Here is a 15,092-nt window from a genome sequence, read left to right as displayed (position 1 = left end):
GTTGTGCTGTTGTTAAATGCGACCCCCATGACTTCAGTCGATCAAGAATTTCCTCTGTTTTTGGATTCGTTATTCACCTTGGATGCATGTGAGATAAACAAGGTTTTCTTCATGATTTCAGTGTAACACAGGGTCAGTAATTGAAATACAAATGGTCATTTGGGGGTGAAGTTTTCCTTTAAAACACATTTGTTAAAACTTAATTTCTCAACCCTTCTATTTTTGACTTAGACATGCATTTGATTATTAACGTATGAAAATAAACTGCTGCTTTGTGAACATGCACTAATATTAGGCCTGTTGTTCACTCCCTTCCTGTCCCTTCACTGAGTGAAAAAGTCCTGCATGTGGATGTCTTTGATATCTGTTTCTCTTGATCTTACTCTGGCCAAAATGAATCGCAGACATCAGAAAAACAACCTTAGCCCTAACAAACAGATGTGATACTTTCCATGACGGTACAAACACACAAAGATTGATCGCGCACAAACTCTCAGATGAAACTGCATGATATTCCATCATATCTTAAACAGGCTGGATATGTCTTTTATCATGTCTAGACCGCTCATTGAGAACTACAAGTTGTTTAGCCTGGCAAAGACTTGGTTTAATCTCTTTTCAGGCTGCCTTACACACACACAACCTGCCCAGCCAGTATTTAACATGTCTACCCCTGCGATCTTGCCTCAATTAACATCTTCATCTTAATTAAGAGGCAGCACTCATGCTTAACTGATATTGATTGTAGCTTAAAGGAAGACCGAGACATCAAAATGGAAACAAGGCCGTCAGCCTTATGTGCAAAGAGCTCTTTTCTAACAAAGATGACACTTATGATCAAAAACACTCACTTACACTCTTGGGGCAAAAAGAAATAACTGTTCTCTTAAGTCAGAAGGAGGCTTATGGTTTGTGCTAATAACTACAGACTTAATTTGTATCCCATGTGTTATCTTATGTGTAAACTTTTTGTTACCTTTTTCTTTTCACAATATCCGAAAAGTCTATAGTTTGTTTTTTGAATTTATCAGCAATGAGACTGTTAAAAAAGATGTGTAGACTACAGCTCGTATACAGCATGGCAAAGCTGCAGCCAGCGACCAGTGTTTGTTCTAACCGTGGGTAAATACCTGACATGGCACTAATGGGTGGCATTAATTAAAGGCCTGGGCCAGTTTTGAGGTGTCTGGCCGAAGAGCAATGCGATACTCCAATCTAAGACACATTAATCACACCTTGCACCATACACATTCTCCCTGGGAGACCCACTGACAGGTGAGTAGCCAGGTATCACATTCACTAAGCCTGCTTGCAAGCTAACACGCCTGTGTGACGTACATGGCCCCCACCTCATCCTCATCACCTGACAGCTGTTGGACAGTATTTGTCCTTGAGGATTGTATGTTGAGAGGTCCTGTGGTGTTGTCAGTGGTGCCGTAAACTAACCTTCAAGGGCTGTAACTAAAGCCGATGTTTGGCATTAAGGAGTTTGATAATTAAATCATTACGGGGCCGGTCTGTGGCCGCTGCTTTACTTGCAACTCAAAACTCTGTCTGGAACAACGAGTCCTAGGGCTGACTGGATCTGGTTTTGGGTGGTGACCTCTGACCTTTAGGAGAAATAACAGAGGCAGTTTGTCATGCTAATTGAGGCTGTATTAATATTACTCAGAAACTAGGGGACCTATGGAGTTCATATTGTATTGTTATTTAGTACATTATCAGCACATTAGTCATTTGTGATTACTTTGATCAATATTAATTTATCAGCCAAATTAGGACAGTGACATTACATCTTTATTTGGAGCAGAGTGCGGGAGATTTTTATCGAACGGACGTGTACTCAGAAGAAAAAAAAACTTGACTAAAAGAAAAACAGCAACTCAAATGGGCAAATACATGAAATGATTGTGAGGCTTTTGTGGACACTAAACCTGCACAAGTAAGACAAAAACAAACCATGTAATAAGCTTCGATGGCACCAGTGTGTTACGGTATACAGTACCAGGGTGTTTAGAAAGTATGATTTTCAATACCACCAAAAATCCAGATGCTCATCTTTCTATTAAACTGATACAGAGATACTGTGGGGCGTCAGTGGCTTAGTGGTAGAGCAGGCGCCCCATGTACAAGGCTGTTGCCGCAGCGGCCCGGGTTCGACTCCAGCCTGTGGCCCTTTGCTGCATGTCACTCCCTCTCTCTCTCCCCCTTCCACGCATGTCTGTCCTGTCTATTAAAGGCCAAAATGCCCCAAAAAAATATTTTTACAAAAAAAAAAAAAAAAGAGATGCTGTGTTAGGATTCTGTTCTTTTTGAATTTGCCCTGAAGTTTAAAAATGAAAACACAATATCTCAGGTTACCATTAAAATAAATTTAAGCAACTGCTTTCAGCAGTTTTGTTTCATACTATCTTGTTTTTGTATCTCCTCAGAGCGTACCATCTTCCTAGCAAGCGGGTATTAGCTGTCAAGGTGAGAACTCCTTCCATGCCGATGCTCTTTATTAAGTGACCCTCAATCCAGTTCATCCCATCAGAACATCAACAGAACTTGTAAGTGTTGTGTTTATTGTTTGATTACAGGTCATTCCCTTGGATATCACGGTGGAACTACAGAAGCAGATCATGTCAGAATTAGAAATACTCTACAAGGTTAGTTTTGACTTGTTACTCTTTACAAAAACAGCTTCTCTTTTCACTAAATGTTGCTGTTCGAGTCTAACTAGTGAGGCGCCAGTTATCACCTCTGGCCTTACAATCTAAGCCAGGGATCAGCGATACCTGGAAACACATGCAACATACACGTGGAGTAGGCATGTAAGTTTACTGACGACAGTCTGTTAATTTCTTTACATGCATAAGGGAAGTATTCTTTCATTGTCTTATAATGTACAGGCCCAAACACAGTGAGCTTTGGAAACTCACTTCAACTGAGTGCAAATGCATTGTCTGTTATTTACGCTGAACATGGAAAAAGAAATTGTGGTTACCCCAGAACAGAGGGAACATCAGCTGACCTGAGCTCAGTGTATTGATTTGTTTCTCCATGGCCCCACTTTAGTCTTCTAGCCCTCCTCCTATGCAGTGTGTGGAAGTAAATCATAAAGAAAATATTTAATTTCCAAACAAAAAAAGGTTGATAGACTTCAATGAAATGCTGCTGAGCACTGACTACAAACTTAAGAATGCTTGATTGTGAGACACTTTTAATTTCGTAGATTTCATGCCACTGTTTCATTCAAATTCCTAATCACTTTTTGCTCAAATTCATAATGAGGATAATGTATAAAAAATTATTTTGTATCTCAGATAATTTTTTGGCATGCTCTTTAATGATCATATTGTCTCTTGATTGCAGTGTGATTCGCCCTACATCATCACTTTCTTCAGTGCCTTTTTTATCGAGAACAGGATATCCATATGCACAGAATTTATGGACGGTGAGTTTCTCTGCAGTTGAAGCCAGCAGATCATGTTTTATCTTCACCAGCCACAGCTGCGTAGAGGAGACTTTGGAGAACTGTCGTCTGTCTCTCTGCTGGCTGTGTTTCCATTTACACTTCTGCAGATCAAGAGGACGTCTTATCGCTGTGCGCTGCTTAGCATGTCTGTGTGCTAAAAGCTACAAGGGCGTGATAAATCTTGACTTAAGTGCATTTGTAGATGCATTTGTACATGTGTGTCTAGATTGGTGTGAGATGGGGGACTGTTTATGTTTTTAGGTGTGTTCGTGTGTGTGTGTGTGTGTGTGTGTGTTTGTCCAAGTGTGTGTTAATGCAGCGATTCCCCTGTTTCACACATTTGCCAGCTTGTTGGCAAAGTCTGTTTAACCTCTCAGCACTCTTTACTTGGTGAAACTTTTCTTTGATCAGTTATTTCCAGTTGGTCTTGATTGTTGCAAACAAGAATTAATGGCGTTGTGAAAATTTGACCACACAGGGAAGCATCAATGGATTTGTATATTGTTTTATTGTTAAGTGGAATTTTATCAAACAGAGAATATATTGATTATAACTGTGTAGTCCATAGAAATAGAATAAATAGATAGACATGTATGTATGTAGTTTTTTGTCAAGTCGCAAGCGTCCTGTTGGTTTACATTACCAAAGGTTTATCACAAAATCACTTGACAACACCTACCTCCGTGTTTGCATATGGTGAGAGAGGAGAGGAAAAGACGCTGTGCTCCTGCCAGAGGAGCCGCTGAATGAGTTACCCGAGCGGTAACTTGCTAAAAGAGTCTGAGAAGTCCGGGGCTGTTCATAAAACTTTCAGGACGCCACAGTTTATTCCACACTACTGAAGCTGACCCTAACCACCGCAGAGTCTGTAATAATTTCACTTTCAGCCAGGTTAGTTGTGTCCGTGGGTAACAGTATGACATCAATATGAGGATCAACAGTTCTTTCTTGGCAAGGGTGCCAGTTTTGGCGATAAAGCATTGTGGGAAATGTTGGTTGGCCTAATGTAGATGTGGATCCAGATGACATTGCAAGCAACAATTTTTGTCAGTTGTTTTGGTAGGTGTTGAATGATTTTGGCTTTGTGATATGCCAATGTGCCAAAAAGGCCATGAGATTATTAGTTAAGAAATTGTGCAAAATGTGTTTTACTAAATACATCTCTGCCTCAATAAATAATTTGTCTTTCACAGGTGGGTCTCTGGACGTGTACAAAAGAATTCCAGAGCACGTCCTGGGGAGGATCGCAGTCGCAGTGAGTTTACATGAAATACTCAAAAGCTCCTAGTTTGTTGTTTGATTACTGAGTGCAAAGCATTTGAATCAAGAGGTGTGTTATTGAGTTTTAAGAAACATTTATTTAAGGTGTATTAGCGTGTGATTGTCCCGTGTGTGCCCGGCAGTCACAGTTTTAAATGCGACCTGTTATTCGTTTGTCAGATACAGAACAGGTCTGGGGGAAAAAACTCACTCATTTTGTAAATGAAATAAAACAAAAGAGAAGCACAGGTGTGAATTTTTCAATTGGCTTCTATTTGGTGAAGTGATGGAAAAAAGTCCGTGTTGTTTTCCCCTTAACCTCCCTTCTCTGCCTTTCTCCCTCCCTTTCTAGTCTCAGTTAAAACTAGATTTTTGACAGAAATGGCCTTGGTGTTGATAAATGCATGTCTCTTTTCCACACTCATTACCCTTCTCCTGTCTCCACCTCCTCTTCTCTGTCTCCCCCCCTTTAACTTTGTCCGTAATCAAACAATGACAGCTATTTAGTCAGTGTTAATTCTAATTCACAGCTTTCCCTCCTTTCCACTGTCACAGTTGTTAATTATCACAGAAGGAAAAGCACCCAAGAGGGTGTGAGTGAAGCTGCACACTGCAGTCGCTGCACTCACACCACCACCTTTTGAGGCAGCAGGACTTCAGAGAGCTTTTGTGCTTTCTTAATTTATCTCAGAGGTTGTCGTGCATCAGAGATGGATGACAGGAGCCTAGAGGCTTGAATCAGCTCTCACATCCCATAATGAAAAAGTAGCATTACTCACTGGGAAATGAGAAATACTTATTTACTTACTTACTTAAACACAATGATTATATGGCTGAATCTCGCAAGAAGGGCAGAGTCACATGAATACAACCGAAGATGAACTTGCAAGGGCTGCACAAAAACATTTCAAATGTCTCTCCTTTCCTACTCACCTAACAAAAATACTTTGCTCTTTCCGGTGGTTCTTTAACTCTGGTGCCTACAAAAGACCTCTAAGGTAGGAGAGCAAGAAGGCATCCTTACTAAGTACTCTCACAAACTTTCACTTTCCCACCGATGCCCACCTGTTTTGCTCCAAGGAAACAAATCACCCTGTGAGGATACATTTTCTTGGTTGCTTTTATCTGCAGTCTTATTATTTCAGTGACTTCCCAAAGCTTGTGACCTCACCTGTGGACTGGAGCAAAGATTGATCGGCAAGAAGAGAGCTTTAACGTGTAACTCAGCTCTTACTTTGCAACCACAGTCTGATACAAAATCTGCAGTAGTGCAGCTGACGCACCTAAACTGTAGTCAATTTCAAAATCGTTTTCCATGTTATTAAGACTGAAAGAGCTGAATTGCTCTACTTGGGGCAATTTCTCCCCCTCACCTGGGTTTGAGTGCGTAGGAGCAATAGGTGGAGGAATTCTTGAATCATTATGTCAAAAATGGAGGACATCACAGTCAGGTAGAAACCATGGTCACAGTCAAAGGAAGCCAAAAGGACAATAGCATAAATGGCAACAGTGTTACCCTAAGGTCACCAAAATGGACCACTTCTAATGGGGGTGACCCTGAGTAGTCGACTATTTCATGATTTGATCTAAGAAGCCTGATTGAGCTGCCAATCAGTCTGTTCGGCTATATGAGGGGGCTGAATGTCTGATTTTACACAGAATTACTCAGTTTCTGCCAGTAAATTATGATATATAATCTGTCTTGGTTTAAATGTATTAATCAGACTGCTGGGATAAGAACGTGGTGCACTTAGAACTTTTTTTTAACTCATTAATGATTCTCTGTCAAAATCATTGGGGGTGGCACATTGAAACAGCTGTTTGTATCGCTCTTTCCCTGCCTCTTAGCAAGAGAAAGTTGACAGGTCTGTTTACAACCACTGAAGGCTAACAGGAAACAAAAGAAGTGATGTGTCTGTGCCTGTCTGTCTGTCAGTCTTTTCTGCTCCCTTTCAATGCTGTGGACAGCATTGCTGCCACCCCTACACACACACACACATACACACACACACCCGGCACACAACAAACAGCACTGGATGGAACATGTACTAGTTATTATGCCAAGTCAAGAAATTAAATTTTTTTTTGGGTGTTTTTTTTTTTTTGTCTGGTATGGAAAAAACAGAACTAATGTTACTGATGAGAATATGGATCAATCAGCAAAAAAAATCCCCCTTAAAAACATGATTTCATTATCAGTCAACGAGGCATGACTTGATGAATCAGATTCGACTATGTAAACTCTTTGTCGGGAACACCCCTACTCTTAAGACCTTGGCTGCTCCTGAATGTCCTGTCCACTCTTAGGGCAACATCAATACAACATTAGAGATCTGTGTGAACCATGACAGCGCAGCAGTATCCAAACCTTTCAGTATTTCAGGGTGAATCTTGGCCAACCCCTTTACCTCTTGAGTGACAAATGCCATGACAGCTGAGTTGTGAGGTGTAAACAGGGTCAGAGACATTTTTCCCCAACCTGTAAGTTCAGTTTGTGTACTTCAGCAGGAGATAACCACTTTACATGAACCAAGACAATTAATTATTCAGCCACATGTGCTGGTTAAATATTAACCAACATTGATGTCAATCTATTTTTTCTTTGGTCTGTGTCTCTAGGTAGTCAAAGGCCTGACGTATCTGTGGAGCCTGAAGATACTTCACAGAGGTGAGTAAGGCAGCGCGCGGGCTCTGTGTTATTAAAAAAAGAACAGAGTTGATAAAGACAAGCTGTAGAGTGCTGATGTTGCAGTTCTATCAAGCAGTTTGTCTCCGCAGATGTCAAGCCTTCCAATATGCTGGTGAACACCCGAGGACAAGTCAAGCTCTGTGACTTTGGTGTCAGCACACAGGTACACTGATTTGTTTGTGTGAGCACGCAAGAGAGAGGGAGAGAGAAAGAGAAAGGATGGAGGAGGAGAAACAATTGTCTGTCGCTGCATTACCCGTCCTGTGCGCAGATCTGTGTGCATATGGTCAACGTTTCAATCACTGCATTCATTTTCAACTCAAAACATCAGCGCTATCCCAAGGGTCTTCCTCTCACATTAACTTTCCCCCCCACCTTCATTGTTCTGCAGCCTCCAAAAAATCACTTGTTATAATTATGACCCGCACACACAACAGCAAAGCCTCATTGATATGTATTCAATAGATGTGGGGAGAGCGTGGGTGGCAGACAATAGCCTCGTCATTGTGTGTATGTGTGTGTGGCAGTGTGTGTTTGCAATGTAATCATCGGGGACAGACCTTCAGCGTTCCCCAAAACATCAACCCTGAGGACTCTGTCTCCCTTTTTAACAAATACACACACACCCTCCCTTTTCTGTGACAAATTGTTATTCATTTTTAACCTCCACTTCCTTGGAAGCTCCAAGGTGAATTTTACACACTGCATGTATAACACTAGCAGCACTGACTTGTCCTCTGTCTTTTCTAACTCTGTTTTTCTGTTTATCTCTCTTTCACACATACATATTCTCCCTCCCCCTCTCACAGCGTAGGGCATTCTCAAAAAAAAAAAAAACAGCCATGAGGGAACAGACACTCATTATCACAGCCCTGTCATTGATGGCATGTGCTATTGTATCCACACACACACACACACACACACACACACACACGCTCACACGCACGCACACACACAGACTCACTAATGTCTCCTTGTCTTACTCCTGTTCCCTTGGGTGAGGGTGGAGAGCAGCCCAAAATATCAACCTGACATGTCAATAGATTTAGATAATGTTAGCGAGGTCCAGCTCCCTTTTTATTCCCTAATATAGAACAATAAAGTAATGGCTCTTAAAAGTTATTTATTACGGTCAAGGCTTATTAAGGTCAGGTAAATAATTCATGTTTATATACAGTGTCATTATTTGCATGTCCACTGTTAATTATATTTCATTTGCAGTTGGTGAACTCTATTGCCAAAACGTACGTGGGAACAAACGCATACATGGCGGTGAGTGACCCCTTAACCTCACTTTCATGTCAAATAATAGTTAAGTTTTACTCTACTTTTGTCCTTACAGTTGTTGATATTTGCTTTTGCTCCACAGCCGGAGAGGATATCAGGAGAACAGTATGGGATCCACGCAGATGTCTGGAGTGTGGGAATCTCTTTCATGGAGGTACGACATTCTGTAACTGGCTTCACGCTATAACTGGGCTTTGTACACCAAAAGAAGTGTGGGAAATATATGGAGGGGACACTCTTCATTTAATATTTTGTAACTACACAGTAAGGCCCCGGTCAGACAGGCCATGTTTTAGTAGTCTGAGGAGGCTTTTTGTAATTGTTTTGAAAGAGAGTGAAACGTTTTGCTTGCTGCTTTTGCATTGCTCAGTGCTGCATGTTTTTCCGCTCTGTGCACCTTATGTTTTTGCTAGGGATGCACCGAAATGAAAATTTGTGGCCGAACCCGAATAATATTAAATGCTTGGTCGAATACCGAGTACCGAATACCGAATGCCGTTTTTTAGTTTTTCATTCGTTTGCAGATGAACCCCCTCCAGATTAGTGTTGTCACGGTACCAAAATTGGGACCCACGGTACGATACCAGTGAAATTATCATGGTTCTGAGTAGTATCAGGATACCACAGCGAAAATGAGGCAGATGTGCCTTTTGTCAATTATGAAAAGATAAATCACTTTTCTATAATACATCAATGATATTTCAATGGAATAAATTACTTATTGACTTATTCATACTTCAAAAACAGCATCAATGAGTGATTAACATAGGGGGGATCAAAATACAAAATAAATAAATGAAATAAGAATCAACCAGCCACCCTCCTCCCCTGACAAGTCCCTTCATAAGTAAAGAACAGTCCCTAAAGTGCGGTGAGGTTTGTGGGCCGTTACCTGCCACTGAAAGACTAAAAGAGAGAAATGTGAACGGCTCGTTTCTCCTCTGATACGCCACATACTGTGTGCCGCCATGGCTCGGCTGTTCAGGTACTTTTGGGCAGTCATGACAACAAGTTATTTACCTGGAGCCGGACTTCTCCGTTGCCGGTAAGCCGTTATCATGCGCCGCCGTATTTGACAGGAATACGTATTCCTGTCCGTGTCTGTGACCCCCGTTCAACCCACAACCGGCGGGATTCGCTGTTTCGCTTCTGCTGCTGGTTGAAATCTGTACTCACACAGCGTGCTGAATGATTTATTTTGCCCGCACAAAACTATTTTTAGTCGCAAATGTGAGTGCGGTGACGGACGGAGTAAAATATCGCCACACTGCCAACATTTTACTCCGTCCGTCACCGCACGCTGTTTGATTGCGTTATCAAAACACCTATTATTCGGCCTTGCTTTTCACTTATTTTCACCGAATACCGAATGTGTGTTTTTTTGCAATATTCGTCCGAATATATTCGGTTACCGAATATTCGGTGCATCCCTAGTTTTTGCAGCAGTGCCCTGAACGCCTTGAGTTGAAAAACTTTAACTCAGAGTTGAAAAGCACCTGAAGTCAGAGGTGGGACTTGTGTGATGGTGATGACAACAAGTAGTAGCGTACAGTGTTAAGCTAATGTTAGCTTATTGTCATCATTGTCCTACTAAAATCAAATCAAGTTTATTTCTGTAGGGCGTCAGTGGTGTAGTGGATAGAGCAGGCGCCCCATGTACAAGGCTGTTACCACAGCGGCCTGGGTTCGACTCCAGCCTGTGGCCCTTTGCTGCATGTCTCTCCCTCTCTCTCTCTCCCCCTTTCACACTTCACTATCCTATCGATTAAAGGCAAAAATGCCCTAAAAAAAAAATCTTTAAAAAAAAAAAAGTTTATTTCTGTAGCACATTTAAAAACAACCACAGTTGACCAAAGTGCTATGCAAAATAAAAGAATGACACACAAATACATAGCAATGTAAAATGTATAGTATAAAACAGAATAAAACCAGTAAGAAAAATTCTATACGTAAAAACAATTATGAAATACTGCAATATTAAAACCACTACAAACAACCAAAGGCCAATGAAAACATGTACGTTTTAAGAGTTGTCTTCAAAGTGTCAGTAGAGGGGGAGCGTTTGAAGTAGTGGAAGGCTATTCGAAAGGTTTGGAGCAGCTACCGCAAAGGCACGATCTCCCTTACCCACCAGCCTCGATCGTGGGACAGTTAAAAGTAAGTGTTTGGAGGCAATATACAACACAATATACAATATTCAATATACTTGGCAAATTGTAGCCACGACTTCTGTCTGATGTTTTACCAACCTTGACTAGGCCAGATTATTGACAGCAGATTGTGAAACTGTCTCTGACTCATCCTAAAATACGCCTTGAACCAACCATCATCCAGGCAAAGCTCCTGCACCAGCTGGTAGTACTCTCTGATTTCCTTTCTTTCTGAGGGTCTCATGGGCCCATACTGAGCTCTGTTTCTCTGTGTCCAGTCCCCAAGTGCCCTCTGTGTGTCCATTTCTTTGCAGACTTTAAGGAACAGATCTGTCAGTGTACTTAACAGCAAAATAGCAGTTAAACTAAGGACACGTGATTTGGTAGTTGCCTAGCAATAGTTTAAAAAAAGATGCAAAAACCGCTCTGTCTGATTGGGGCCTCAGGTTTCATACACCTCACATACACAAATCGAATAGATTGTATTGTATGTCTTGCAACATGTCTGTTGCTGATTTACTGATCATGAGATACATATATATTTGTGTGTCCTCATGTGTGTGCATCAGTATCTGGTCGAGTGCTTGACTTACACCGTGCCTCTCGAAATAACATTTTAATTTTAGTCTAACAGTCCCTGGTCTCTTGTCCTGCCACTGACACTATTGATTCTCCATCTGTTTCTGTCCACAGCTCTCCCTCTGCAGTATCACAAATGATATGGGCTTCTGCCTCGCCTTTGTCTGTCAATAATGTTTCATATCATTACAGTTCTAACAATAATGGATGAGTTCATAGTGAAGGAGCCGTGTCAAAATTATTGACATGATCTCTGCGTGATAAAGATGGAGTTTTATATTAGCGGACCCCCTCCCTGCCCTGTTCTCTTTATTCCTAGCTGTGGATGTGTGCATTAAGCTAAATGAAATGGCTCGCAGTCCCACTCAATGTGGATTGATCTTTAGCCCACTAGTTGGTCTATTTATGTTCAAGGAAAGACCATGAGCGTTTTGACGTTTCAATAACTTAATGTTGCCAATAAGCTGCCCTTGACCAAGATGAAAAAATGCCCACCCCAAAGTGAATTGCCAAATGTCAGAGAGAGCTGTCACACCCCCCTCCCCCCCACCCCCCAGCCAGAATAACACACATTACATACAACCGTCCCACAATCCTGTCCTGCTTCTGTTTATCCCTCTATTTTGTTCTCCACAGGTGGTAATCGTGGGGGGTTATTAACTAATAGCTGATGTTGTTTGATGAGGAAGTGTTGTCAGCAGGTGGGCACTAAGCTTACCTCAAAGACAGAAAGTCTCAAGTTCTGCGTGCTTCATCGCTTTTAGAAGAATTTTCCTTCTGTGTCTTAAATTCCATGTCACTAAGACACTGGAAATGGAAAGATATCTGCAAATACTGTAGATAAAAAGATATAAAAAAGATATATAAATATACATGTGTACATACATTGCGTGTGTATAGGTGGAGATACATTATGCATTAAAGCTTATACATTTTTAAAAAATTACCTTTGTGAAGCATACATTTTAAATGTTAACAGTGTCCCTTTACTGTACACATACATGCTATTTGTTAGGGGGCCAGGTAAAATATTGGTGACAGCCTAAAAATAGAATACAGTATGTACAAAATTTGCCCATTACAAGTTGCATGAATGTGAGCATTGTGGAGGAGCTGTGTAATTGTATTGCATTAGTTTGTACAGGTGTTTACAGATATTGCCACAGGCCTAGTAATGACTCAGCATTTTATTTCATATGTCTCAATGAGAATCTAAAAATATCCTGTAGCACTTACCTTTTCTTTTGTCTCTACACAGTTGGCGTTAGGCATGTTCCCCTATCCACAGGTGAGTTATTATTAGTGTTTATTTGTTTCTATTTTAAGTGTTTTTATTTGTAATTGATCTCAACTTAAAAAAATCCAGATTTATTAAAGATGTTTGGCTGTGATGTTTCCTGTTGCAAGAAAACACTGTTCATGTGCAATGGTTACATTTTAGATCTGATTTTATTAGATTTCTTTTATTATTTATTATATAGATTAAAAAAATATATATTTTTACAAAAAATTATGAGTTTTTTTTTATTTATTCCAAATTTCAAACAGTTCCATTTTTTATTTTATTTTTTTTTTATTATTATTTTGCACTAATCATGCTCAAAGGCCCTGAATGATATTAAGAAATCTGTTAACCCGCAAATTTTTTATTTTCTGTCATCCATATTACTTGTTAGATGAGATGTGCAGTATTGATACACAACCTTAAATGTATAAATCTACTGTTTGGGTTCGAGTTTTTTTCCCCTCATTACACTAAGTTAAAAATCCTGCTCAAATGTAATTGCCGACCTCCGAAGTGACTTCCCAATCCCATCAAGTCTTAATTAGCCCTTTAAGATGGGTTTATCTCACTAATCCCTAGCAGAGCAATCTAAATCTGGTTACCTCAGGTTACCTCCTGGCTGCCTGCCTTCGCGAAATGTGAAGGGAGCAATTTTATCTAATGAAGAGCTTGTTCTTAAAACTACAGTGTGATTGTGTGGAAAATGATGCTTGAAAACCTTAACTATATAATAGAGATGCTGTCATTTTTGATTTCTATTTTAACATACTGACTCTATAGCTTCTCACTGTTTCTTTAATTAACAAAGACAATAAGTCATAAGTAAAATAAGTGTGCGTACTGGCACATTTGTAGTTTTCCTGTAGGCTTAATGTATGCAACACTTGGACTCAGTCAGTCAAATGAAACTCCTGGTTGTGGTTGATTAAAGAAGCCGAGTGTGATGTAACCACTGCCCGATCTGCACAGGGATTGTCTAATTGACTGCTTCCTTTCACTATGCTAACTATCTTTCCTGGGAACGAGGGAACCAGTTTACTAAACGTTGGAGTTGGGTGTCACTTGAGACTTTTAAAATCTCAGCGTTAATGCATTAAAATTAGTTTTAGGCCAGAAGTGTTGTGGATATTTATCTCAGTTACCTCCGTTTGAAGATGTTTTCCTATTATTGTTATCTATTATGTGCTGAGAGGAACCCAAATGTGTTTTTCCAGGAATTAACTTAGCACCTAGTTGCGTACTTCCACAGTTAGTGTGCGTCTGTGAGACAGATTACAGTCGTGATGATTCACTTGTTTTCTGTGTTGATCATTAATTCTTGAGCCACGATGAAAAGCAAGTAGTGAGAGCCTTTGTGTCAGGGAGCAAAGGTGTGTTTATACAGCTCTTAAATTGTATAGTCATGTAAATGCCACACAATGATCATTCTGTGTGTCTACTTGTGTGGAGCGCATGTACGACTGCTGCCCAGGGCGTGTCTGATTTTAGAGTGCTCTCCCTTCCTTCAGTGCTCCCATTATCATGTTAATTGTTAGTGTATTTTTGCAAATGAGTGGTTGTTTAATCTACCCTCATTGATAGAAACACAGTAGACAAAATACTAGAAACACCTCTCAGTTTTATAGTTTAGGCTCTCCGCTGTCACGCAGCTTTCCTCATCTCAGTATTAATTTTCCCCTAACTCCATATGGTACTGCAGACAGTTCACCTGCAGGCTGTAGCAGAGCGGTGTGGCGAGAGCGCTTGGATCCAGCTCGTCAGGCGCAGCCAGCCAAAGTCCTCGGGCCTAAGCTGTCATTTTTGCAGACGCTGGCACAGCTGTCTGTGCAAAACCCCCTGCTACACTTCACAGAGAACATTTTAGTACAGACTGAGGGAGAAGTTGGAGAAGATAAAATGGAGAGAGGGGTTGGAAGAGAACCAACAGCATCTGAGTTTCCACTGTAGACCAGTGGAAGATACTGGAGTTGTTAAAGTTGAATTTGGCTTTGAGGCGTTCGTGATTTGCACTTTTGAAAAGCCAATTTTAGCATTGTTTTGGGTCTTTTGTTTACCCTTCACATTCTGAGGAAGAGTGTGTGTGTTTGCCAGTTGCTTTCTTTCGGTGGATAGTTGATGCATTATCCCTCATTCATTCTTTTGTGTATGCATGCACAGTGGAATCATCACCTCGTGTTTGTCATGATTAGAGATGGTCTCTTTAATTCCATTTCACCACATGTCGGGATTCATTTGCATCCTTTGTCAGGAGTTAATGGAGTTTTTGCACGGCTCGCTCTGAAAGTCTTTGAAGACACCAGACCTGATGTGATGTGTATACAGCCGCCAGCACTATTGCTTCTGATTGATTTGTTTGCTCTGTGGTTGTTTTTGTTTCTCTTT

The 15,092-nt window shown here is 40.7% G+C and overlaps 1 protein-coding gene across 1 annotated transcript in view; it reads left to right on the top strand.

Annotated features, from left to right (window-relative positions):
• Positions 1–15,092, top strand: part of map2k5 (mitogen-activated protein kinase kinase 5) — a 79,577-nt gene that overhangs the window by 23,238 nt on the left and 41,247 nt on the right. The window contains exons 9-17 of the mRNA XM_033617653.2: positions 2,433–2,472; positions 2,583–2,651; positions 3,358–3,439; positions 4,654–4,715; positions 7,340–7,388; positions 7,499–7,572; positions 8,631–8,681; positions 8,779–8,850; positions 12,684–12,713. Coding sequence (XP_033473544.1) covers positions 2,433–2,472; positions 2,583–2,651; positions 3,358–3,439; positions 4,654–4,715; positions 7,340–7,388; positions 7,499–7,572; positions 8,631–8,681; positions 8,779–8,850; positions 12,684–12,713 — 529 coding nt within the window. The remainder of the gene's footprint in view (positions 1–2,432; positions 2,473–2,582; positions 2,652–3,357; positions 3,440–4,653; positions 4,716–7,339; positions 7,389–7,498; positions 7,573–8,630; positions 8,682–8,778; positions 8,851–12,683; positions 12,714–15,092) is intronic.

Source organism: Epinephelus lanceolatus, chromosome 2, assembly GCF_041903045.1.
Source record: "Epinephelus lanceolatus isolate andai-2023 chromosome 2, ASM4190304v1, whole genome shotgun sequence".
NCBI classification, from domain to species: Eukaryota; Metazoa; Chordata; class Actinopteri; order Perciformes; family Serranidae; genus Epinephelus; species Epinephelus lanceolatus.
The sequence above is the reverse complement of the archived record's forward strand: the minus strand, read 5'-3'. Positions and strand labels throughout refer to the sequence as shown.